Genomic DNA, 27,181 nt, shown 5'->3' with positions numbered 1-27,181 from the left:
TTCTCTTTAATTCGTGGGACACGTGCCATGCATTTGTTGCCCACCTCTCATTGCCCATGAGAAAGTGGTGATGATTGAGTGACTATAGGTGCACTGAAACCATACCCCATTGAGTGTTGGCGCCTTTCGTGGAGATTGACAAAAACTATGAGTGCACCATGCAGAAAGCTATAAAACACTTTTATACCAGCACTCGTTTTGTAAGGATTCTGGGAGACTGCCCTGTGAAGTGACTCCTAGCATTTAAGTTTCTCACTCTGGCTGCATTGTCCCAGTGGTAGATTGGGATATGTTTTCTACAATTCTGCTAATTGAACAAGATTTAGTAATGCAAACATCAGGAACAGGTTCATGGGTATGGTTTAAAATTTTATTTTTTTTAAATTTAAAGTACCCAATTCTTTTTTGTTTCCAATTAAGGGGCAATTTAGCATTGGCAATTCACCTACCCTGCACATCTTTTGGTTGTGGGGGTGAGACGCACATAGACACGGGGAGAATGTGCAAACTCCACAATGATAGTGACCCGGGGCCAGGATCGAACACGGGACCTCGGCGCAGTGAGGCAGCAGTGCTAACCACTGCGCCATGATGCCACCTGGCTTTGGTTTTCCAAACCTCAACTTGTGCTAGATTGGCTATAGAGACAATATCATTCCTTATAAACCATAACTGTAATATATATCTTACAAAGTAGAAACCAGCCCCTATCCTGACTTTCGATTAGATGATGGCTAATCTGTACCGTGACACCATTTACCAAACAAAAATTCATCAATTGTAATCTTAAATTGATTTTGATCCATAATTTACAGGCTTTTAAGGTGAAAGAGGTCCAGATTTCTACTATGCTTAGAGTTAAAAAGAACTTCCAGATTTCAGTCGCTGAGCTTCAATGTTACGATTTTGCCACTTGTTCTGGATTCGTCCAGCAGGGAAAATAGTTTCTCTATATTTACCCTATCAAATTCTTTAATCATTTAAAATGCCGCCCTTTGAATCATGCCTCAAATGTCTAAGCTCATAAGCCAAGTCTATGTCTCCAATTTGACCCATACGCCCCAGTAATCGGCACTATGTCCCTTCAAGGTCAACATTCCTGAGGTCTGACCAATGCTTTGAACAACTGAAGCTTCAATTCCCCTCTGCTTCATTCCATCTCCATTGGGATAAAGCCTAATATTCCATTCGTCGTTTTGGTTACTATTTTGTGCAATCCATTATTTTCCATGAAGGAGGATTGCCGGTTTTGGCTGTGTGCATTCTTGATCACTGTGGTCACACAACCACCACTCCGACTCAAGTCATCTCTCTTCTCCCAATATCAGCTTATTTCTTGTTTTCTAGCCATTGTCATGCGATGTTCATTTCATCACTATTCTTGTTCTCTGGAACTTTCTGTCTAATATCTTTTTTTTTTTGCTCCTTGCTATCAAAATTATTTTCCTTGACTGACAACTTGCACCAAGTTCCATTCACCCATTCCCCCCTGTGTTCATCGGCTCTCAATTAAACCATTCCTTAGTTTTTAAAATTCTCACCCTTGCTTTCAAATCCCTGCATTGCGTATGCTATTTCTCTTATCTCCACCAACCACGCAACCCTCGTGTGCATTCCCAATTTGAATCGCTCTCTTTTTGGGGGTCCTTCAGCTAACAAGGCAATAAACTCTAGAATCATCCCCCCACCTCCCCCCAACCCCTTGCATGGATGAGTGCAGCCCCAACAACACTCAGGAAGATCACTCCATCCAGGACAAAGCAGCCCACTTGATTGGCACCCCTTCCACAAACATTCACTCCCTCCACCAACGACATACAGTGACAGCAGTATGTGCCATGTCTCCGAAGCATGCTGATATTATCTGCACAGTATCCTAACTTGCAACACCAGTTCATGGGGGTGTATTTGGTGTGAGGAGACCCCAGTGAGAATAAACAGCCCAGTTGTTTGTGACAATTATTAAAGACTTTATTAAAGTGAAGCAAAGGCAAATACACACTATCTGCTCCATACAATGAAGGTGTATGAATTACTAAACATGCCCACAGTTTATATAGAATGTACCCCTTGTTCCAAAATATATCTACGATACCTGAACTCCGGAAGTCTTCCCTGTTTCATCAAACATCATCCAAATGCCATCCAGCTTTTTAGAAAAACTTCAGAATACCTAATTCATTTTTCAAATTAAGGGGCAATTTAGCATGGCCAATCCACCTAGCCTGTACATCTTTGAATTATGGGAGTGAGACCCATACAAACACGGGGAGAATGTGCAAACTCCACACGGACAGAGACCCAGGGCCAGGAATTGAACCTGGGACCTCAGCACCGTGAGGCAGCAGTGCTAACCACTGCACCACTGTGCTGCCCCATTAAATAACCAGCTTATAGTTACTGCATAATACAGGGATGATAAACGTCTTTTCCTGGTCCAGTAAAGATATTTAAAATCCCATCACAAAGGTCTTCTGCACTGCCTTGGCTCTTAAGACTTAGAGTCTTGTTTCATATTAACTTGACCTCCAGGCAGCTAGCTGGAAAACATTTGCCTTCAATCTTGGTGGTTGGAAGACTGCTAGATATTAACTGCTAACTGCCTTCCTAGCTTCTGACCATTGGGCCAATTATACTTTTGTTCCTCTTTTTGTTTATGCCTTCTGTGTATTCTGTACCTATCAACTTCCCAGACATTAACATATGTATGTATACCACAGTGATTTTCCTATTATCTATAAGCTGTTACTCCTCATAAGGTATTCACACCTGATTCTTATCTAAACTGCCTTCTAATATCATTATTCGAAGAGACGCATATCAATGGGGCCTTTTGAATACTGTCTACTACGCTCTCTAGGCAGATTTATACCTGTTTCTGGACATCTCCCATCCTGTTATACAAAGAACAAAGAAAAGTACAGCATAGGAACAGGCCCTTCGGCCCTCCAAGCCTGCATCAGCCATGCTGCCCATCTAAACTAAAATCTTCTACACTTCCGGGATCCGTATCCCTCTATTCCCATCCTATTCATGTTATGTATTGTTAAATTTGTTTTCTGCTGTTGCTAGGCAGATTCATTTTTGAAAATAAATTTAGAGTACCCAATTCATTTTTTCCAATTACGGGGCAATTTAGCGTGGCCAATCCACCTAGCCTGCACATCTTTGGGTTGTGGGGGCGAAACCCAGGCAAACACGGGGAGAATGTGCAAACTCCATACGGACAGTGACCCAGAGCCGGGATCGAACCTGGGACCTTGGCGCCGTGAGGTAACGGGGCTAACTCACTGTGCCACCGTGCTGCCCTGCTAGGCAGATTCATGACAATCATCTACAAGTTGCACTGCAGGAACTCTTCGGAGCTCCTTCTAGACTCATGGCAACAGATACATGGGAACCCAACCACCTAAACGTTCCTCTCCGAGCCACTCACCATCCTAACTTGGAAATATATTGCCATTCCTTCACTGTCGCTGGGTCAAAATCCTGGAACTCCCTCCCTAACAACACGGTGGGAGTACCTCCACCACAGGGCTGCAACAATTCCAGAAGGCAGCTCTCCACCACCTTCACGAGGGCAATTAGAGATGGGCAATAAATGTTGACCTAGCCAGCGAAGCCCACTTTCCATGAATAAATTTAAAAAACCCTTTTCCTTTTAAAATACACCAAGTTTTTGGTCACATATAGTACAGAAAAAACTGAGCAGGGTTCTCTGCATCTGTGGAGAGATAGACTGAGTTGTTAATGTTTCATTCAGTTTGGCCCTTCAGAGCGTTTGGTCGTCTCTGATATATGGTTGGATGTCACATTTTATTTGATAATGCTTCCATAAAACACCTTGGGACTTTTTACCGCATTATAAATGATAGTTTATGTGTCTGTAGTTGGTTTACTTGAGTGGTCCATTGATCGAGCAGCAAGCTGGCTTTCTGCCAATACTGTGAACTCCATGGAGAAACCAGGACTTATTTGCCATCTTAAATTCTCATTATCTAGTGCTTCGCTTTTCCAATTACATTTCCAAGTTATTCTGGATGAATCAGTTGAACAAAGCTTTATATTTTTAAAACTTCCCAAAATCCAGCTGGAGGGAATCTCACAACTCGCTCAGCATAATGGGAACTAAGAAAGGGTTTTGTATCTTTATTGAATGGTTTAATCGTGCAATACCCTGCAATAAGAATATTTTAGTTAATTCACTGGAAGAATTTTGGCAGTGGAAATATTACATTCCTTTGGCTAATCTCAATTCAGTTGAACCTGTGGTTCCTATTTTTGGTAGCTGCTGTACAACAGAAAACCAACTCGCGCTTTGCACTCTCGATACAGAAGGAGGGCACATTTTCCAAAACAGACGTTAAATATTACTTTTTTATCGATGCTTTTTGTTTCACACTCTTGGGTGCATTAAAAAATGGCCAAGTGTCAGATTCAGTCAGCAATCCAATGTGTTTCTCCCCAGAGAAACGGGCCTGTTTTCTGACTCTATCTTCCCACACTTTGCGGTTTCTTTTTAAGGAGGGGTGTGTGTGTGCCGTCATTTGGAGGGGCATAATCATGGCAGCAAGCCCAGCTTCACAGAGATTGGGGGTGCCAAGAACATCTTGGTGAAATTAAAGAGCACCACCTCCTCCCCCACAATGACATCAGGATCCCCTCCCCCCCCCCCCGCCCTTCCATTGACAGAATGATCGTTGTCTGCCTCTTTGCGCCCCCCCCCCCCTCCCCCCCCAGGACAATTCACAATGTTACAAGAAACAACAGAGTACTGATTGGCTGTCAGGTGAACTCTGTTGTGGCACTGCCATGGAGAATGCACCACTTGATGGTGACTGACAGAGTTCACTTGCCACCCAAGCAGCACTCTGCTCATACAGTATAAATTTCCCAGACATTGGTTGTGAATTGTTCTGATGAGTGCAGGACAAAAACTTCAACAAAAACTGTATTTTCTTTCAGCAATACTCAAATTCTATACCACCAAACAATAGCGATTTACACTGGTCGGGGAGGCACGCGGTGCAGTGGTTAGCGCTGGGGGACTGCGGCGCTGAGGACCCGGGTTCGAATCCGGCCCTGGATCACTGTCCGCGTGGAGTTTGCACATTATCCCCGTGTCTCACCCCCACAACCCAAAGATGTGCAGGTTAGGTGGATTGGCTACACTAAATTGCCCCTTAATTGGAAAAATAAACAATTGGGTACTCTAAATTTATAAAAATGCCCATTACTGACTGGCTTTACTCCCCACAAGTACAATGTAATTCACTCCAAAACCAAACTTTGTAGTTCAAAATCAGACCAATGATTATGTAACTGAATTTATGGCACAAAACCAGCAAAAATGTTGCATTATAATGTCTGACTTACACTGAACACCAGGAAAGCTGTGTGGAAAATGGAAGTTTGCATCGAGGCATGGAGTATGTTGAACGATCAGGGTCTTTTCTGGGGCAGACCAAAAAAGGACTTGGGGGACTACGGGGAGGATTCTCCGTTTGGGAGACTATGGGCTGGATTCTCTGATTCTGAGGCTCTGTCGGAGCATGTGTCTGGTCTTATGACCAAAAAGATGGCGCTTCGCCCGGTGGGGGGAGTAGCAGCCGCGCCACGCAAGGTTCCCCAGCTTTACCTGTAGATACGGACGGAGAATAACCAGGTCCATGGCTGTACAGGCGCCTTGCAGCGGTCACGCCATACAACATGGCGCCGGCCACCCGTGGAACCAGCCTGCCAGATAGTGCCCCCCTGTAATCTCCCAGCCCCCGCCTAAGCCCCCCCCCTCCCGCCCAGCCAGCAGAATGCCCCCCCCCCCCCCCCCCCCCCCACAGACTGTGGCGGTGCTGGACACAATCCCCAGCTGCCATGCGCGGGCCCTGAAAACTGTGAGCACATGCAGCCCACGCCGTTAGGAAGTTGGTCTATCGGGGGCGGAGCATTGGGGAAGGGCCTCTGGTGACGTCCTGAGGCAGTCCCAACGGCGTGAGGCGTACTCTTCGATGACGTCGTTTTTTTTTTTTTTTTTTAAAGACAACTTTATTGAGGTATTTTTGGCATATAAAACAATGACATTGTATAGGAAAAGCAAATAACGCAGAGTACAAACCGCAACTCCGTTCTCGCAAGGACCTGCCAAAACCACCCCCTACTCTACACTACACTGGCCCCCCGCCCACCCCTGCTGGAGGTTAATTCTCCGCGAAGAAGCCAATGAATGGCTACCACCTCCGGGCGAACCCCGAGAGTGAACCTCTCAAGGCGAACTTAACCTTTTCTAGATGGAGAAACCTCGCCATGTCCGATAGCCATACTTCGGTCTTCGGGGGCTTTGAGTTCCTCCGTGCCAACAGTATTCGCCGCCGGGCTACCAGGGAAGCAAAGGCCAAGATTTCGGCCTCCTTCTCCTCCTGGACTCCCTGGTACTCCGACACCCCCAAAGATTGCCACCTTGGGGCTCATTACCACCCCAGCTTTCAAAACCTGGGACATGATGTCCACGAATCCCTGCCAGTACCCATAATCCCTGCCAGTACCCATGATGACGTCGTTCTTGGAGAGGGCGGAGCTTCTAAAAAACCGCGCCTCCCATGATTTCGCCGTAAAAACAGATTCTCATGGCCAATTGCCGAATGCGATTTTGGCGCCGGCAATTGGAGGATCCAGCGCATAGTTATCCTGCCAGAGCTGAATTGCACTAGTTTTACAACACCTTTGCAGTCGTAAAGTGGGATGCAATTCAGTGTTACAAGGGATTCCTGGGAAAATCCTAATATCAGGCCGCCATATTGAGCAGACGGCCCAATAGCCGAGTCCGGTGCCCCCCCACCCCCAGAACCGCAAATCGGCCCCTGCCATCCTACCACATGCCAGTCATCAAAGAGATGGAAGTGCACAAGGTGCATTCCAATCACTCAAGTGTGTGATTTCACTCCATTTGCCTCTATTTGATGTGGCCAATGTTTACAAACATTAGGGTTTCTCCACTTTGGCCACTGAAGTGTGAAGAGATATAAATGGATCAAAGTTACAGATAGTTTTCATGAGCTGTCAATCACAAACCAGTACTCAAAAGCCATGAATGGATTGCAGACAGTGGATCTGTAGGAAACCGACTCAAGTATAGCTGTTCTCCTTCGAGAAATGGGCACATGGAGCTATAAGTTAAGTATTACGCCTATAATGCTTCCCACAGCCCCTGACTGGACAGCTTTCTAGCTCCCAGACAGGGGTCCCTTTTCGGGGAGAGGTGGGTGAGGGGGAGGAAAGAGCTCAGATGGTCCCTACCATCGTGGCCCTGGCATGTCAGATTCACAATTGCTGCGACCACAAGTGCACCTCACCCACGGGATCGTAATAATGGCATGGTGCAGACTCGATGGGCCGAATGACCTCCTTCTGCACTGTAAATTCTACGCATGTAGGCCTGTGTTGTTTCACGCGGGTGGGTTTTTTTGTACACTGGGTGCTACTCCTGGCGATATCTCCAATCACTCCTCATTGAATAGGACTGATCTGTTGATTTGGTGTTAATGGTAGAGTGAAGGATTTGCTCCTTCCAGAAGTTCCAGAATTGTGGTTGAATGCAATTCTGTTGCTGCTGATGACTTGCATGGAGACCCTATTTTGAACTGCAAGAACTTTTCTGAATCTGCCCTGTTTAGCATGTTGTACTGTCACATTACATCATGCAGGGAATCCTCACTGGCAAGACAGGACTTCATTACCAAAAGGACTGTGTGGTGGTCACTCTTACACTGATGGCAGATTGTCCTTCAGGACTCTGCCCGCAGTAGTGATGCTACTGGACCACTCTTGGTGCTGGAGATAGAAGTCTCTGACTCTGACTACTTCCTGTGTCTGTGCTGTCCTCAGTGCTTCTAAAGTGTGTTCAATATGGCGGAGCACTGATCCATCAGCTGAGGATGGGTGGTAGGTAGTAATCATCTGGATGTTTACTTGCCCATGATTGGGCCTGGCACCAAGGTTGGGTACTCCAGAGCTAAAGCTTCCTGACTCTAGCAATGGTGTACTCTCGTTTGATGATGGAGGAGTCTGGTACATTGCCTGAATGATGCGATGAATGTAGGAATTTCAGATATATTGCATCATAAATATTTGATGAAGCAAGGGTTAAAAGCCTGCGTTAGAGTGTGTTTGAGTGCTGAAATCCTGTTTTAAATGATTCTTGGCTTTTGGCTTTGGGGGCCAGAGGTGCAATTAACCATCGTTAAAAGCTTGGGCTGCTGAAATTTTGTTTTGGTTAAGGGGATTCCCCATGGAGTTAATTAGTTTTCAGCTTGGTATGTTGATATCATTGCTGGGTGAAGGCGGCAGGCTTTTTGAGAAAGCATTTTCAGTTCTGTTCTGGATGAAGGTGGGACCACCAGTCGGTTTTAGCTTAAAAATTAATGAACAGTCTTTAAAGCAGTGCAGACTTGTCTGAGGACAGGGGGGAGCTGAAAAAAGCCAGTGGGAACAGATTTTGAACACATATAGCTAGAGTTTCTACATGGGTCTGACAGGAGTCAGATTTTTTTGATAAAATCCAGAGAACAGAGAATGATCTCTTTCTCAAAGAACATCTATGTAAAGCAAGTATTCCTAGTTGAGGTGGATTGAGAGCTGAGATGATTTATTTTCTTGTTGTTTAAGTGGGAATAAAGATAGCTGTTAAGTATTCACTGTATCGGGTAATATTGTTTAAGGGTATTTAAGGGGTATGTTCTGGTGTGATGCTGAAGATTTTAATACCGTGTTAGTAGTAAAGTTTGTTTTAATATACCATAATCCCTATTTCTTCATGCAATCACTCCTGGAACGAAGGATCCATTCCTCACAGTCGTACAAAATTAAAATAAAATATTGGGGTTCTGTCTGGTATTCTGGCCACTGTTGGGGTCTGGTCTGGTATCGTAATAATGGCATGATTCAGCGAGTCTGACTTTTCTGTGGGAAACCGTCCCCCATTTTGGCACAAGTCTGAGATGTTAGTGAGGAGGAGTTTTCAGGGTCAACTGGGCTGGGTTTGCCGTTGCTGTACCCTCATTTGATTCTTAACTTGATGCTGGGTAGGGCAGCACGGTGGCGCAGTGGTAGCACTGCAGTCTCACAGCGCTGAGGACCCAGGTTCGATCCCGGCTCTGGGTCACTGTCTTGTGTGAAGTTTGCACATTCTCCCCGTGTTTGCGTGGGTTTCGCCCCCACAACCCAAAGATGTGCAGGTTAGGTGGATTGAACATGCTAAATTGCCCCTTAATTGGAAAAAATGAATTGGGTACTCTAAATTTAATTTTAAAAACTTGATGCTGGGTGGTTTGCATGTTTACATTTTTCTTGTACTTTGCTATTGGAACAACTGAGTGGATTCTTGAGCTACTTCAGAGGGCAGTTGGGAATCGACCAGGTTGCTGTGGGTCTGGAGTCACATTTAGACAGGATTTTGGGTTCCCTTCGAAAAGACCTTTGTGATCCGGATGGTTTTTTTACAATAAACCAGTAGTTGTGTGGTCACCATTGTTGATATTGGCATTACTTGCCATATTTAATTTGAACTCCTGCCGTACATCACTAGTCAAATCCTCTGGATTACTGATTCAGTAATGTAACCGCTATGCTCCTGAAACCATGTGGTGGCTACAACTTCAGCCAAGCTGATGCCATCAAGGTTTTGATGAACTGGGTTGCTAATGTTCCTGGCTGCAACTGTTGTTCCAATGACCTGACCTCCTTTAGGCAAGTGTATTTATGAGACAGTAATGGGAGTGTTTAGACAATAGCACTTTCAGTGAAAACATCTGTTGGTAAATAAGATGCTATCATAGCAGCTCTCGGTTTGGAGTTTAACCACGGGTTTAAGTTCAGTAACTACGTTCAGCTCGTTAATAATTGATGAGGTGATCAAATAGGTGCAGTTGAGCTGCTCAGCTGGAACATAGAATATGTTTCAATTTTACTAATGTTTCAATCTGGCATTGTAACTGCGTGCCTGTGGGGTGGGAGGGGGCGGGGTCAGAAGATGCTAGTGGGAAATTTTGCTCAAAAGGTTTTTAAAAAAAAAAAGAAGTAATAATTTACTGTCTTACGATAAATATCCCACCTCCTCTCTCAGGTCTGCCACCTGTTTCCTGTCACATGGGGGGGGGGGAGGGGGGGAAATGAGAGAAAGAGAGAGAGAGAGAGAGAGAGAGATTTGGGATTGAATTCTATCTCGGAAGTGCTTTTCCTCTGTAGCTACAACTGGGGAATGGAAAAGTGTACTTCCACCTGGAGCGTGTCCTCTGACATGAGGAGACCTGCATTCTGACATAACACAATGAGGCCATTGCAGTCTTTCCACTTCAGTTTGGTATTGTAGTAGTTTTGAAGTTAATTGTGTTATTACAGATTAAACTGGACTGCTTAGATTAAAACTTTCAAGAACTGTGACCTGGCAGGGCTTTGTTGCCAGGGAGGTCAGACGGTTTAATATTGATGCATTGCTAACGAGGAAAATCCAAGTTCAACTGCACTCCTTTTTTCGTCACTCGGGTTTAACATTCATTCTTCATTGCTATTCTTTATTTATTCTGACACTTATTTCTAAACATCCTCTTTTTGCCTTTGCAGTGTCTCTTAATTACATAACGATCTACATACCTGCCACTCCTTAGGACCTCTTCCTAGAGAATGCATTAAACGATTTCAAAGTCTTAATATTTTCATATGGCAGCTTTTCGTACAATACATTCATGATCCAATGCACACTTACACTTGACTCTAGTGTCCTTGACATCCTGGCACTTGAGAACCACTTAGCAGGATTAACAATGAGCCCTGTTGGTGGGGTCACCATCTTGTGCCAACCCTAAATTTGGCACATTTGTAAATCAGCTAGTAATTAGAAGATTAGGTACACAATGAAAAGAATTGGTTCATTTGGCTTGTTCGGTACTTTCCGATGTTCAACTAATTTTATAACTGCTATATCCTCAGCTGTCAGTAATATGACTCCTCAACATAGAACATAGAACATAGAACAATACAGCGCAGTACAGGCCCTTCGGCCCACGATGTTGCACCGAAACAAAAGCCATCTAACCTACACTATGCCATTATCATCCATATGTTTATCCAATAAACTTTTAAATGCCCTCAATGTTGGCGAGTTCACTACTGTAGCAGGTAGGGCATTCCACGGCCTCACTACTCTTTGCGTAAAGAACCTACCTCTGACCTCTGTCCTATATCTATTACCCCTCAAGGGCTAATAGAAGCATTTTTTCATTAAATGCAAAACATATATTTTCTTTTGGAACATATCCAAAATATATTTTTCGATGACATTAACAATGCTGCTTATGAGGGAGGCTCAATAGAGTTCTAGCAATTTCTCCAATGTGTCCATCACATGCACTTATTCTGGCTGTTATCTACCAACAACACTAGGATGTACGTCACTAAATCTATCTTCACACCTATGGAGGGATTCAGTGAGAATTGCTGATGTCAGTCCATCTAGCCTTAGATTGTAGAGCACACTAGGGATTATGGATGAGAACAAACAATGGCTGGGCAGTTCCAGATAAAGCTTTCTTCCAACACTTTTCTCTATATCCTCATCCAATGATCAGTTTATATAAGCAGAGAGAGCTTCCTTGTGAAGCGGTAGCTGTGCATTTGCACTCTTAATATCAGTGCTGGCAAACTCCATGTTTGTAGCTAGCCATTTATTTTAACCATGTATGCCCCATCACATTCTCAACACTTAATTTTAATTCAAAGAGACCAAGATCACACTACTGGTTAAAGCAGTTAATCAGGCAGTGTTATGTGCAGAAAGAGTAAAGCACTCAAAGACTGACAGCACAATATTTTAAAAATTAATTTTGATTTTGAAGGGATAAATACCCTTTTCAGAATACAAATCTTACACAAAATCTTGGATGAAATTGCCCTTTCTTCGACTATGTGATTGTGGTAAACCACTGTTAGTGTATTATATGTATTGTGGTAAACTGTTACTGTACTACATATATTGTGGTAAACCACTGCCTGATGGCTCCGCCTCCCCTCGGGCTCGGTATAAAGGTGGCTGACCTACGGCCCTGCCCCAGTTCGGATTCAGTGGCCAGGAGGCTTTCTGCTTAGCTTATTAAAGCCACACTTTTGTTCACTACTCGTCTTGTGTTAATTGATGGCATATCAGTGATGATGCAAAGTTGTGTGTGGATAATGTATACATTAGCAATCAATGAGGTTCAGGCCTCGGGATGAAATGATTATATTTATGTAGCACCTTTAACCTGAGGACATGCAAAACCTCTTTACAGTCAATAAAGTCACTGTTGTAATTTGGGAAACATGACAGCATAATACTGTCTACCAACAGCAATGAGATAAAGTACCAAGTTTTTGAATGCTCCTGCTGACATGTGTCTCTTGCTATGCCAACACCCTGTGTTCCTAATGTGTGACTCCCAGCATCCTCTCTCTGTCTTTCCCACTTAAAGATCACATTATGTTTGACACAACCGAGGGGTCAGCCCATGCTGCTAGGAGATGTATGTCTTGGATGAATTCCAAGCAGCATACCCTGTGAAGTCTATAAAAAAAAAAATTTAGACTACCCAATTCATTTTTTCCAATTAAGGGGTAATTTAGCGTGGCCAATCCACCTACCCTGCACATCTTCTGAGTTGTAGGGGCGAAACCCACGCACACACGGGGAAAATGTGCAAACTCCACACGGACAGTGACCCAGAGCTGGGATCGAACCTGGGACCTCGGCGCCGTGAGGCTGCAGTGCTAACCACTGCACCACCGTGCTGCCCAAGCTCTGAAAAAATAACCCTAAATGTGGGGGACTTGCGATCTGGATTGCGCCTATGCACCCTACAGAAATCACCCTGTGATTCCCGCCCAAAATTACACTCCATGTTTTGGGGGAATTTAATCCTGCATATTGCTGCCTAAATTCAAGTACCTGCTTTTTAAATTATGGTTCTTCATTTAATTCTTTGCAATATTGGTATGCTGCTGAATCGTGGTTTCAGTTACACCCATCCTTGTTAAAATGGTAACGATGGGGAAATTCAGAATGTGATTATCTCACTATCATTATTACCTATTTTGATTTATTATCACAGTCCATTTTTGGTCAAGTGTTTCTGTAATCAGCCGGAAGTGATACCAGTAAGTTCAACAACCCTAAAAAGTGGTTGAGAATCCAATGTATATGGTCTCTGCCTTTTTCCTACCCCTAGGAACCTACGGCCACCTTCTTGAGGGCAACTAAGGATGGTCAATAAATGCTGGCCTAACCAGAGATGTCCACATCCCATGGACAAATATTTTTTCCAAGTATACTCCGCTCAAAAGGAAATTCTTGACTAGTGGACATATTGACAAGTTTTTATTAATGTAGCATAGTCACAAGGATTTCAGTAAAGTGGTGATATTCAATTTTTTTTTTTTGCTATCCCAATTGAACTGAAAGACGGAAGAATTAAATTCGCGTTTTTGGTCTCCCAAATGTTCCATGAGTGTCGAGAAACCATTGTGATACCTTTGGGAGCCACTTGAAGTAATGAATGGAAGCCCCTTTTCGCTGCTTATATCCTGTTGTTCCTATATGAGGAGATAGGTACTTTGCTCTACTTTCCCCATCTTTATCTTTTGCTAGATGCAGGTCACAAAAGGTTCCACAAGGCAATTGTCCATTGGATGTAAATGGAGAGGCGTGGCACAGTGGTTAGCACTGCTGACTCACAGAGACAGGGACTCGGTTCAATTCCGGCCTTGGGTTACTGACTGTGGAGTTTGTACTTTCTCCTCATGTCTGTGTGGGTGCTCTGGTTTCCTTCCACAACCTCCACATCATTGGACTATGTGGGGTTGTAGGGATAGGGCGGGGGAGTGGGCTTAGGTGGAATGCTCTTTAAGAGGATTGGTACAGGCTCGATGGAACGAATGGTTTCCTTCTGCACTGTAGGGATTCTGTGGTTCTATGGAAAGCCGTTCGTCCCTGTGTATACTGAATCTCACTTTTTTAAATGACAGCATGTTGAGAGACACGTATTGTGTAGTTCCGTATTTCCCTGAACTGACAATACAAACATCAAGCTTTTGTATTCTGCCAAGTGCAGTGCACTGAAGGAGCGCTATGCATCTGTCACCAGTGACACTCCTATTATAAAAAGTGGTTTACGAGTATCGTATTATGAATGTAAACCTATTGATTTGTGTTGTCTCTAATGTATGGATACCAGTTAGTCTAAATAATGGCTGGTGACCGCACTGCCAATTGTCTCCAATTGCTGCTGTTCAGGCCTTTTTGTCTATAAAAAGAGTGCAGTACAATTAAATGCTCAGAGCTGGCTGTCATTCAAATTAAATGAGGTAAACAGCTTGGGTGATGTTAGGGCTGAGGTAGTCATCAACCTCCACATATGAAGGAGCCGTTGGCAATTTCATGTTAGTTTCTGTTCATCTCTTCTCGTGGTAATTGCCCACAGTGAAGGCACAATTCAAAGAAAATCTCCATAACTTTGAGATCAGTTGAAAAGGAATTGCATTCAGCTCCATTCCATGATATAAATAGGCTTAATTCTTTCGTCACCCGGCCTAAAGATACACTGCAGCTAATGTTGCAATTTGAATTCCTCTGACCTCTTTGAAGACTGAAATATCATCTTACAAGAAAAAATAGAATCCACAGACCGATGAAAGCAAAATATATGTAAGATTTTACAGTGTATATGATCTGAGTGCATACTCACATTTGGTTACTGGGATGCATTATCAAACTGAGTATCGGAGCCCATGAAGAAGGAGACAACAGCAACTTGCATTTATATAGTGGCCCAAATGTTACAAAAAGTCCCAAGTTATTTCATAGGAGCCTTACAAAGCAAAATTTGACACCAAGCCATACAAGGGTAGATGGTGACACAACCATACGAACATGTGCACCAGGAGCAAGAGTAGGCTCATTCAGGCCCTCGAGCCTTCTCTGCCATTCAATAAATCATGGTTGAACTGATTGTAACTTCAAATCCAAATTCCCAACTATCCCTGGTAACCCTTAACAAGAATGTACCTAGCTCTGCCGTAAAAATATCCGAAGACTCTGCTTCCGCCGTCTTTTGAGGAAGAAAGTCTCGTGACCCTCTGAGAGAAAAAGAAGATCTTCATCTCCAACTTAAATGGGTGACCCCATATTTTTAAACAGTAACTCCATAGTTCTAGATTTGTCACACTCCGTATCCAATCTGTCAAGACCTCTTTGTCATAATATACATGTATGTATACAATGGAGTGCAGACAGACAGTGATTGGCACACAGGATGACCAGTAAGCGCACAGAACAGAGCAGCCAATCACCAGACAGGACACTATAAAGCCTGAGGGCACCAGTTTTCCCGCTCTCTCGGGACCCAGCCTATGAGACAGTGAGAGTTAGTGAGGTGGCCAGTGCAAACACCATGTGGTAGCTAGTAAGTCTAGTTAGGCTAGTATCAGGTCTCCAGTCAAGTCAGCATAGTGTCAACCCACAGTATAATAGTTTAGATGTTAAATAAAATCGTGTTGCATCTTATCAAGTGTTGGAGGTCTGTCTCTCGCTACACTGCATCAAGTGCAGTCCACATCGACCCAGCCTACCCAACACATCATGGTACCAGTGAGTGATGCTGAAAATTGACGGACCTACCTTGAGTGAATCATAGTTGGCCAGCAAACAGCCATCCGGTGACATGGAAAACGTCCGCCCTCCTCCGCAGGTCTGCATCACCGGCAACCTCGGTGCAAATTGGAAGATCTTCAAACAAAAGTTCCAACTCTATCTAGAAGCCACCGACCCCGAGGCCGCATCGGACGCCAGGAAGATCGCACTAGTCCTCTCCACAGCCGGGGTCACGCCATCCACATCTACAACTCCCTTACATTCGCTGAAGGCGAAGACAAGACTAAATTTAAAACAGTCCAACTGAAGTTCGACAGCCACTGCGACATTGAGGTGAATGAGAGCTTTGAACAGTACGTTTTCCAGCAGAGGCTTCAGGGTAAGGATGAACCTTTTCAATCCTTTCTGACCCATCTCTGCATCCTCGCGCAGTCATGTGACTACGACTCGACCACTGATTCCATGATCCGGGATCAGATCGTTTTCGGGGTCCACTCCGATTCCCTTCGCCAGCAGCTCCTGAAAGTCAAGCAGCTCACCCTCACCATCGCCATCGAAACGTGCGTTCTCCACGAACATGCTAACAATCGGTACTCCCACATCAGGGCGGCAGAAACGGCAAAGCTAACCTCCCACGAGGCGGAATGGGTGCAGCCATCGCACAAATGCAGGGCCTAAGTATCGACGAGAGTGGCCATTCTGCACGCTTTTCCCAGGCCCCTGCGCATGCACGCCACGACCGAGGGGACGGCGAGACCGACGACCAGACTGCGCAGGTGCGTACGTCGTTTGACCGCACTGTGAATGCGCGATGGCGCACGGAACGCGCTGACATTGGCATCATGACGTGTCCGAATTGTGGCTCCGCCCATTTAAAGTGGCAATGTCCAACAAAATCACGACGGTGTATACAGTGTGGCAAGCTTGGCCACTACGCAGCCCTTTGCAGATCTGCTCCACTGCCCAGCATCCAGCGATCCCAGCCGTGGCGCAGAAGTGTCCATTCAATGCAGCAGGCCATGCCAGACTCCGACCCCAACTGCACAACCGATCCTGATGCTGCGTGCCTCAAACCTCCATACCGGGTGGGCATCATTACGAAGCATGCGCTGCCTTTCTCCAAGACAGCGAAGCACATCCCGATCCTCAGCGTGGATCCTGACGATGAGTGGTGTACTGTCCTCACAGTCAACAAGGCTCGCATCCGGTTCAAACTGGACACCGGCGCATCGGCGAACCTCATCTCCAAATCCGATCTCGACACCATCCGCGTCAGACCAAGCATTGTTCCACCGGCCTGCCAGCTCCTTGACTACAATGGCAATGCCATAGCTGCCAGTGGCTCATGCCAACTCGGAGTTTCCAATAAGTTATTTAAAGCGACAAAGCGATTTGAGATCGTGGGACCTGACACAGCATCCCTGCTCGGTGCTCGGGCCTGCAAACTCCTCAACTTGGTTTAGCGAGTCCACACCATGTCATCCTCACAGGCGACGGCCTCACCTGATGAGAACTTCCAGGCTGAAATTGATGACATCATCACGCAGTACCACAGCGTGTTCGACGGAATGGGCACACTCCCATACCGATACAAAATCCTGCTCACACCAAACGCCACCCCTGTGATCCACGCACCACGTTGGGTGCCGGCACCCCTCAAGGACCGCCTCAAGCAGCAGTTACAGGACCTCCAGGACCAGGGCATCATATCATAGGTCACAGAACCCACGGACTGGGTCAGCTCCATGGTCTGCGTCAAGAAGCCGTCAGGGGAGCTTTGAATCTGCATCGACCCCAAGGATTTAAACCGCAACATCATGAGGGAAAATTACCCGATACCAAAACGAGAGGAGTTGACCAGCGAGATGGCTCATGCCAAACTCTTTACGGAGCTGGACGCCTCCAAGGGGTTCTGGCAAATACAGCTGGATGCATCCAGTCGCAAGCTGTGCACATTCAATACCCCGTTCGGTCGCTACTGCTACAACCGGATGCCTTTTCATCATCTCTGCCTCAAGAGGTATTTCACCGCATCACGGAACAGATGATGGAGGGTATCGAGGGGGTGCGCGTGTATGTTGACAATGTCATAATCGGTCCACAACTCCTCAAGAACACATCGATCGCCTCAAGCAGGTATTCCACAGAATCCATGAGCATGGCCTCCGACTCAACAGAGCCAAGTGCTCGTTCGGCCAATCAGAAATCAAATTCCTTGGTGACCACATCTTGCAGCAAGGCGTGTGGCCAGATGCTGGCAAGGTCTCGCCGATCAAAGCCTCGAAGACCCCAGAGGACAAGAAGGTGGTCCTCCGCTTTCTAGGGATGGTCAACTTCCTCGGGAAGTTCATTCCCAACATGGCGGCACACACCACAGCCCTCCGCCATCTTATCAAAAAGTCGATGGAATTCCAGTGGCTGCCCGCTCATGAGAACGAATGGCGTGAGCTGAGGGCAAAACTCACCGCAGCCCCGGTTCTGGCGTTCTTCGACCCTACCAGCGAGACCAAAATATCCACTGACGTGAGCCAGGATGGTATTGGGGCGGTGCTCCTCCAAAGGGATGACTCCTCCTCATGGGCCCCAGTTGCATATGCCTCTAGAGCCATGACGTCCACTGAGCAACGGTACGTTCAGATCGAGAAGGAATGCCTGGGCCTCCCAACGGGAATCGACAAATTTCACGACTATGTGTATGGCCTCCCAAAATTCACGGTTGAGACGGACCACAGGCCACTAGTCCACAGAATCCAGAAGGATTTGAATGATATGATGCCTCGGTTACAACAAATCCTTCTCAAGCTACACCGCTATGACTTTGAACTTGTCTACACGCCAGGCAAAGAACTCATTGTTGCAGATGCCCTTTCCAGGTCTATCAGCACACCGTGTGAACAAACAGACTTTGTCTGCCAAATCGATGCGCAGGTGCAATTGTGTGCCTCCAACCTTCCGGCCACTGATGAGAGGGTCATCCAAATTCGAGAGGAAACGGCCAAGGATCCTCTGCTACAGGGTGTGATGCAGCACCTCACGAATGGCTGGCAGAAGGGACAGTGTCCCCAGTTTTACAATGTCAAGGACGACCTGACGGTGGTGGACGGCATCCTCATGAAGCTCGATAGGATTGTGATTCCGCAGAGCATGCAAGCTATGGTGCTCGGCCAACTCCATGAGGGTCACCTGGGGGTCGAGAAATGTCGACACAGTGCTCGAGAGGCAGTCTATTGGCCGGGCATCAGTCAGGACCTTACCAAAACGGTCCTCAACTGACCCACAAATTTCAGCCAGCTCAACCCAAAGAAACTCTGCAGCAACATGAGATAGTGACCTCCCCATGGTCCAAAGTTGGTGTCGACCTTTTCCACGCCAAGGGGCGTGACTATGTCCTCCTGGTCGACTACTTCTCCAATTACCCAGAAGTGGTGAAACTGTCTGACCTCACGTCGAAGGCGGTGATGAAAGCATGCAAAGAAACGTTTGCCAGGCATGGGATACTGCTCATGGTGATGAGTGACAATGGTCCCTGTTTTTACAGCCAGGAATGGTCTGATTTTGCCCGCCTGTACAACTTTCGGCACGTAAGTTGACGCCACTATCCGCAGTCAAACGGGAAAGCCGAAAAAGGGGTCCATATCGTCAAGAGATTACTATACAAGACTCAGGCTCCGACTTCAACCTGGCGCTGCTGGCATACAGAGCATCCCCGCTGTCCACTGGGTTGTCTCCCGTGCAAATGCTCATGAATCGCACTCTGCGAACCACGGTTCCAGCCATCCATGTTCCAGACCTTGACCACCTCACGATCATACAAAAAATGCAGCAATCTCGGGCCCAACAGAAATCAGCATACAACGCTCATGCCACGGATCTCCCCGAGCTGGTCCCAACTGATCATGTTCGTGTGCAGTTGCCTGACGGCGGCTGGTCCGCCACAGCTGTGGTGGTCAAGCAAGTGGCCCCGAGATCGTTCCTCGTCCGCATGGCTGATGGCTCCTTCCTACAACGCAACAGACGGGCGCTGCGCAGAGTTCCACGCCCGCCATCTAACCATGATGTCCCGCCTCTCACAATGCTTCCTCCAGATGTGCCCTACCACGAGGCCACCGATCTACCAGCTATCCTGCCGACCTCTGCGACCACCACATTGGCGGCGATCCCGCCTATCCAAGTGCAGGCGGCCCCTGATCCACCCTTGAGGCGGTCAACCAGAATTTGTCGCCCGCCGCAGAGACTAAACTTATAGACTGAACTTTTGCACAACTGTGTTACCGTATCGTTTTGACCTCTGTAAATATCGTTGTTACCGTTTCATCTGCCCTATATCTGCACTAGCAACACCTTCCTGTGTACATAAGGTCATTTTAGCACATTCTGTCTGTAGTCACGCACATATACACATCCACACGAACCTTAGTATTTATTATCTCAACACACACAGTACAGAACAAAAAAAAAGGGGGGGGGAAGATGTCATAATATACATCTATGTATACAATGGAGTGCAGGCAGGCAGTGATTGACACACAAGATGACCAGTAAGCACACCGAACAGAGCAGCCAATCACCAGACAGGACACGACCACTATAAAGCCAGAGGGCACCAGTTTTCCCGCTCTCTCGGGACCCAGCCTCTGAGACAGTCAGAGTTAGTGAGCTGGCCAGTGCAAGCACCATGTGGTAGCTAGTAAGACTGGTTAAGCTAGCATCAGGTCTCCAGTCAAGTCAGCATAGTGTCAACCCACAGTTGAACATGTACAATAGTTTAGATGTTAAATAAAATTGTGTTGCATCTTATCAAGTGTTGGAGGTGTGTCTCTCGCTACACTGCATCAAGTGCAGTCCACATCGACCCAGCCTACCCAACACAGCACCCTCAGGATCTTATATGCTTCAATCAAGTTTCCTCTTCCTCTCCGGAACTCCAGATACAAGCCTAGCCTGTCCAACCTGTCCTCATAAGACAACCCTCCCATTCTAAGTATTGGACTGTGAACTGCTTTTGATGCATTTATATCCTTCCTGAAATAAAGAGACCAATGCTCTACACGTTACTCCAGGTATGGTCTCACCAATGCCCTGTATAACTGAAGCATAGGGTGACATGCTGGCGCAGTGGTTAGCACTGCTGCTCACTGCGTCAGGAACCGGGATTTGTTCCCACCCCGGATCACTGTCTGTGTGGAGTTTGCACATTCTCCCTGTTTCTGTGTGGGTCTCACCATCCCCACCACCCAAAGATGTGCAGGGTAGCTGGATTGGCCACGCTAAATTGTCCCTTAATTTAAAAAAAAATAACTGAAGCATCACTCTCTACTTTTGTATTCAATACTCTCTCAATAAATGATAACATTCTATGAACTTTTAAAATTATTTTCTGTACCTACATACTAACCTTTTTGTGATGTATGCACTAGGAACCCAGATCCCTCTGATTTCAGAGCTCATCATTTAGATAATATTCCTTTATATTCATCCGGCCAAAATGGATAATTTCACATTTTCCCACATTATACTCCATTTGCCAGATCTTTTCCCACCCACTTATCCTATCTATATTCCTTTCTCACCTTGTATCCACGTCACAATTTACTTTCCTACCTGTCTAAGTATCATTCACAATTTTAGCAACCAAACCTCAGTCCCTTTGCCCAAGTCACTTTATATCATTTGTAAAACATTGAGGCCCCAGCACTGATCCATGTGGCACACCACAAGTTGCATCCAGTTAACCGGAAAATGACCATTTGATGTCTATTCTCTGTTTCCTGTTAGCTAGCCAAGCTTCTATCCATTCCAATGTGCTACCCCCTACACCACAAGATTTTATTTTCCACAATAACCTTTGATATGGCACTTTATTAAATGCCTTCTGGAAATCTAAGTACAGTACATTCACCAGTGTCCCCTTATCCACTCCAATTGTTACTTCTTCAAAGAACTCCAATCCTTTCATTAATATAATTTCCCACACCAAACCATGTTGACTCTGCCTGATTACCATTAATTTTTCCAAGTGCTTTGCTGTAGTTCCTAACATTTTCCCTCTGGCAGTTGTTAAGTTTTTTTTTTTATTTTTTAAATATAAATTAAGAGTACCCAATTCATTTTTTCCAATTAAGGGGCAATTAAGCGTAGCCAATCCACCTACCCTGCACATCTTTGGGATGTGGGGGCGAAACCCAAGCAAACACAGGGAGAATGTGCAAACTCCACACGGACAATGACCCAGAGCTGGGATCGAACCTGGGACCTCAACGCCGTGAGGCAACTGTGCTAACCATTGTGCCATCGTGCTGCCCGACAGCAGTTGTTAAGTTAACTAACCTGGGGCCTTTTGTATAGCAGCACGGTGGGCAGTGGTTAGCATTGCTGCCTCACGGCGCCGAGGTCCCAGGTTCGATCCCGGCTCTGGGTCACTGTCCATGTGGAGTTTGCACATTCTCCCCGTGTTTGCGTGGGTTTCGCCCCCACAAACCAAAGATGTGCAGGGTAGGTGGATTGACCACGCTAAATTGCCCCTTAATTGGAAAAAAATGAATTCGGTAAAACATTTTTTTAAAGTTAACTAGCCTGGAGCTTTCTGCTTTCTGTCTCCCTCCTTTTATGTATAAAGGAATTGCATTCTCTATTTTCCAATATAATGGAACCTTGGAAATATTGGAAAATTAAAACCAACGCATCAACTATCTTACTAGCCACTTCTTTTAAGGCCCTAGATGAATTCCATCAGGGCCTTGGGAGCTTGTCAGACACAGCTCCAACAATTTGCTCAGCACCACTATTCAGGTGATTGTAATTTTCTTGAGTTCCCCACTCCCTTTCATTTCCTGATTTACAGCAATTTCTGGGATCTTATTTGTATCCTCAATAGTGAAGACCGATGCAAAATGCCTGTTCAGTTCATCTGCCTTATTTACCATTATTAATTCCCCAGCCACACAGGATTAGCACTCACTTTGTGCACTCTTATTTTTTTCTTTTTGAAGTATCTATAGAAAAGATTGGTCAAAGGTGGGTTTTAAGGAGCGACTTAATGGAAAAAATAGAGTTAGAGAGGTTTACGGAGATAATCCCAGAGTTTCAGGCCGAGGTACAGCCACAGGCGGTAGACTGAATAAATTCAGGGAAGCTCCAAACTCTGGAATTAAATGGAGTGCTGATAGTTCAGAGCATCGTGGGTTAGAGGAAACAACATGGATAGAGAGAGGCGAGGTCCTGGAGGGATTTGTTAATACAAGGAAGCAAATGTTAAAATCAAGGCGTTGTTTGACCAGGAGCCAATGTGGATCACACCATTACGATTGAGGGAGAGCTCAGTTGGTAACATAAGAGCCTTTTAAACTTCCTCAAACGTGGGAGAATCTACCTGAGTTTATCCTCCTTCCCCCCCCCCTCATACTGTACAGCATAGATATTGATTCCCTAATTTTGTTAGTGGATAGGTTGATAATACTTCTTGCCGTTTTTGAAAAGCATGTGTTGTTGCATATTGATTTGAACCTTGTAACTAACTGAAATATTCACTGGAGAGTCTGCCAAATTATAAACCAACTATGTTAATCCTTAATCAGCTTACTATCACTCTTTATTAATTCCCCAACTGATTTTGTTTTTATATTCGCAAATGCTATTGAGTTTCTATTTCGTAAAATGCCAATCTGATTTTGGATTAAGGGAGGGGGTGCTGTTATTTTTAAACAAATTAGCCTATGGTTGCATAGAACTGTACATAGAAAATAGAAGCAGGAGGAGGCCACTCAGCCCTTCGAACCTGTTCCACCATTCATTATGATCATGGCTGTTCATCAAATTCAATACCCTGATCCCATTAGCCCCAAGTCCTATATTAAATTGCTTCTCCATGCAGCCCTTTGGAGAGAGACAGATCCATTCAGGAACAATCTGAAAATTCTTCTAGTTAGACTCAAATTCTATGGCAAACTGCAAAACTACAGACACACCTGGTTCCTCCCATTAATTACATTATCTATGTCCCACGCATAAAGAATTCTCCAGTCTCCTCCCACTGATGGATGGCATTGCGACTCCGACCTTGAAAATGATCTACACCACAGAGAACCTCCTAAACATGAGCAATATTTCATTAGCCATCTATATGAAAACAAGTAAATGGTTAAAATCACTTTGCTGATGACGGAGAGTAGACTGATAGGGCAGTAATTGGCTGGGTTGGAATTGTCCTGTTTCTTGGGTACAGGACACCCCTGGGCAATTTTCCACATTGCCGGGTAGATGCCAGTGTTGTAGCCGTACTGGAACAACTTGACTAGGGGTGAGGCAAGTTCTGGAGCACTTGTCGAGCACAAGTTCATAGAATCATAGAATTTACAGTGCAGAAGTTGGCAATCATGTTTGCCTGAAAAAGAAATCGAACAAATAATTAATTGACTCTGAACATTTGTGACACCCTGAAGATATGAAGGTGTTACAAAAAAGCAAAAAAGATTTGAAAATGCGATTTGGGAGGTCTTATTTCTGACTAACTGGTGCTGGACATTCTGGCAGCAGTTTCCTGAACATTGTGCATGATGTATTTTGATCACATTTGACATTACTGCACATTTTCTGCATTGAAAATGTCGTTGTTCTTTGGATTTCTGTGCATACTTTTGAAAGTGAGAGAGGAGGTGGCGGGGGTAGGGGGTGGTGAATGGTGTGGGAGGGGCACGGTAAAGCTGGAGGCTGAGGGCATCAATGGGATGCCTGAAGTGTGTCAGTATTCGCAAAGCATCTCTGGAATGTGTTGGTCTTTTCCAAGAGTGTGGTCCCTGGGCGTGTGATGAAATTTACAGGTGTTCCCACAGAAAAAATCTTTTGAAATCTACTGTAGTGCCTCAGAGGCAATTACATTTTCTTTTCAGGTTGTGTGTGGGGCGAAACAGTTTTTAATGCATTGTAACAGTCTCGTATTGCCCCGATTTCAGTTTCTCTTGCCTAACACAAGATGATCTTTTGATTCTTCTTAGATGCCTTGGTTTGACAAAATACAGAGTCAAAATTGAAAACAAGAGACAGTCTAGCTTGAAGACAAACCAAGAAACTGCGACCAATGATGCAACAGTAGCCGCAGAAGGTTCGACGTCAGCAGTTGTTTCACTCCGCACAGCTGAGCCTGGACTTGTTAACCCTGCCTTTGAAGAGGATCGTGAAGAAGATGGTAAGAATCTGCCTGGTCTTCATAAAATTGAAAACAACCTTCCTTGCAGAAAGCTATGTTCAGGTTTAAAGACAATGGTACCAAGTTGATTGAGGAGGAGACCCATTTCTCTTAGCTTTCAAAATGTATTTAATCAGCGTTTTATTTCTGGGTTGCATGCCTTCCATTTAGGTTTCTGCTTGTCATGTTCGTGAACTGAAATTATTAATCACAAATGTAATGAATAATCTGGAGCAATTTGAAAGACCTAGGCCGGGATTCTCCGATCCCGCGGCCAAGTTCTGACGCCGGCGTCAAAAGCGGCGCAAGCAACTCCGGCACCAAAGGTCCTCCAGAGGGCATTCACCCCTTCCTACGGGGGTAGTACGGCGCCGGAGTGGTGTCCGCTGCTCCAGCGCTCGAGAGCCGGCGCGCCACGGCTGGCGCGGGTCCGCGCAAGCGTGTGCATTGCCGCTTCCGCGCCGGCCCCCGGGCAATATGGCGGAGCCCTACAGGGGCCGGGCGTGGAGGAATATAGGCCCCCCACGGAATGAGCCCGCCCGCCGATCGCTGGCCACCGTGGAGGCACCCACCGGAGTTGGATCCCCCCCACCCCCCAACACCAGGACGGCTCCCGCAGCCAGAACTCCGAGGTCCCACCGGGTAGGACCATACTGAACCCACGCTGGCGGGACTTGGCTGAACGCGGCAGGCACTCGGCCCGTTGAGGCGCGGAGAATCATCGGGGCCCACTTTCAACGGCCCCCGACCGGTGAGGCGGCGACCCCGCGGGCACGATTGCCACCGATTCTCTGGTTGCCGGAGAATCGGCGGTCCGGCGTCGGAGCATGTGCCGTAATTCTCGGGCTCCCCTCCCCGCCGATTCTCCGACCCGGCGCGGGATCGGAGAATCCCAGCCCTAATCTGGTCTGTGCATTCTAGATGGTGGTTAATCATTTTTAAGAATCTGGGAAGTTGCATTGAGGAATTGAGAGACTGGGGCGCCTTTTAAAAATGGAGCCCTGATCTCTGCCTGCACTGATGAGCAGATCGCCTGAGTCCAGGAAAGTGAGGCCTCAGCGGCATATCCCACAACTGGGGCGGGATTCTCCGCAATCGTCGCGATGTCCACCGACCGGCGCCAAAAACGGCGCGAATCAGTCCGGCATCGCGCCGCCCCAAAGGTGCGGAATTCTCCGCACCTTGAGGGGCCGAGCCCTCACCTTGAGGGGCTAGGCCCGTGCCGGACTGATTTCCGCCCCGCCAGCTGGTGGGAAAAGCCTTTGGTGCCCCGCCAGCTGGCGCGGAAATGACTTTGCCGGGCGGCGCATGCGCGGGAGCGTCATCGGCCGCTCACGGCATCCCCGCGCATGCGCAGTGGAGGGGGACTCTTCCGCCTCCGCCATAGTGGAGACCATGGCGAAGGTGGAAGGAAAAGAGTGCCCCCATGGCACAGGCCCGCCCGTGGATCGGTGGGCCCCGATCACGGGCCAGGCCACCGTGGGGGCACCCCCCGGGGCCAGATCGCCCCGCGCCCCCCCAGGACCCCGGAGCCCGCCCGCGCTGCCTTGTCCCGCCGGTAAGAGAGGTGGTTTGATTCTCTCCGGCGGGACAGGCATTCCAGCAGCGGGACTTCGGCCCATCACGGCCGGAGAATCACCCGGGGGGGGTGGGGGGCGCCGCCAACCACGCAGCGCGATTCCCACCCCCGGTGAATATCCGGTGCCGGAGAATTCGGCAACCAGCGGGGCGGGATTCACGCCAGCCCCCAGCGATTCTCCGACCCGGCGGGGGGCCGGAGAATCTCGCACCTGGAGTCTCTTTTTCGTTCAATCGTGTCCATTATATAATAATAATAATAATAATAATCTGTCACAAGTAGGCTTCAAAAGCCCCTAGTCGCCACATTCCGGCACCTGTTCGGGAGGCCAGTACGGGAATTGAACCCGTGCTTCTGCATTACAATCCAGCTGTTTCGCCCGATCTAATTTATATTTATATAATACACACAAGTGCCAGGCAATGACCATCTCAAACAAGACAGAATCCAATCATCTCCCCTTGACATTCAGTGGCATTACCATCGCTGACCCCCCTACTATCAACATGGCATGGTAGCACAGTGGCTAGCACTGTTGCGTCTTAGCGCCAGGGTCCCAGGTTCGATTCCCAGCTTGGGTCACTGTCTGTGCGGAGTCTACACGCTCTCCCCGTGTCTATATGGGTTTCCTTCGGGTACTCCGGGTTCCTCCCACAAATCCCAAAAGACCTGCTTGTTAGGTTAATTGAAAATTCTGAATTCTCCATCTGTGTACCATGACATGCACCGGAATGTGGCGACTTTGGGGTTTTCA

At 46.6% G+C, this 27,181-nt stretch overlaps 1 protein-coding gene across 7 annotated transcripts in view; it reads left to right on the top strand.

Annotated features, from left to right (window-relative positions):
* lnx2b (ligand of numb-protein X 2b) overlaps positions 1–27,181 on the top strand; it is a 97,722-nt gene that overhangs the window by 39,334 nt on the left and 31,207 nt on the right. For all 7 annotated transcript variants that reach the window (XM_072505644.1, XM_072505645.1, XM_072505649.1 and 4 more), the window contains one exon: positions 24,658–24,848. In XM_072505644.1, the coding sequence (XP_072361745.1) occupies positions 24,658–24,848 (191 nt within the window). The remainder of the gene's footprint in view (positions 1–24,657; positions 24,849–27,181) is intronic.

This window comes from Scyliorhinus torazame, chromosome 5, assembly GCF_047496885.1.
Source record: "Scyliorhinus torazame isolate Kashiwa2021f chromosome 5, sScyTor2.1, whole genome shotgun sequence".
Lineage (NCBI taxonomy): Eukaryota > Metazoa > Chordata > Chondrichthyes > Carcharhiniformes > Scyliorhinidae > Scyliorhinus > Scyliorhinus torazame.
The sequence above is the reverse complement of the archived record's forward strand: the minus strand, read 5'-3'. Positions and strand labels throughout refer to the sequence as shown.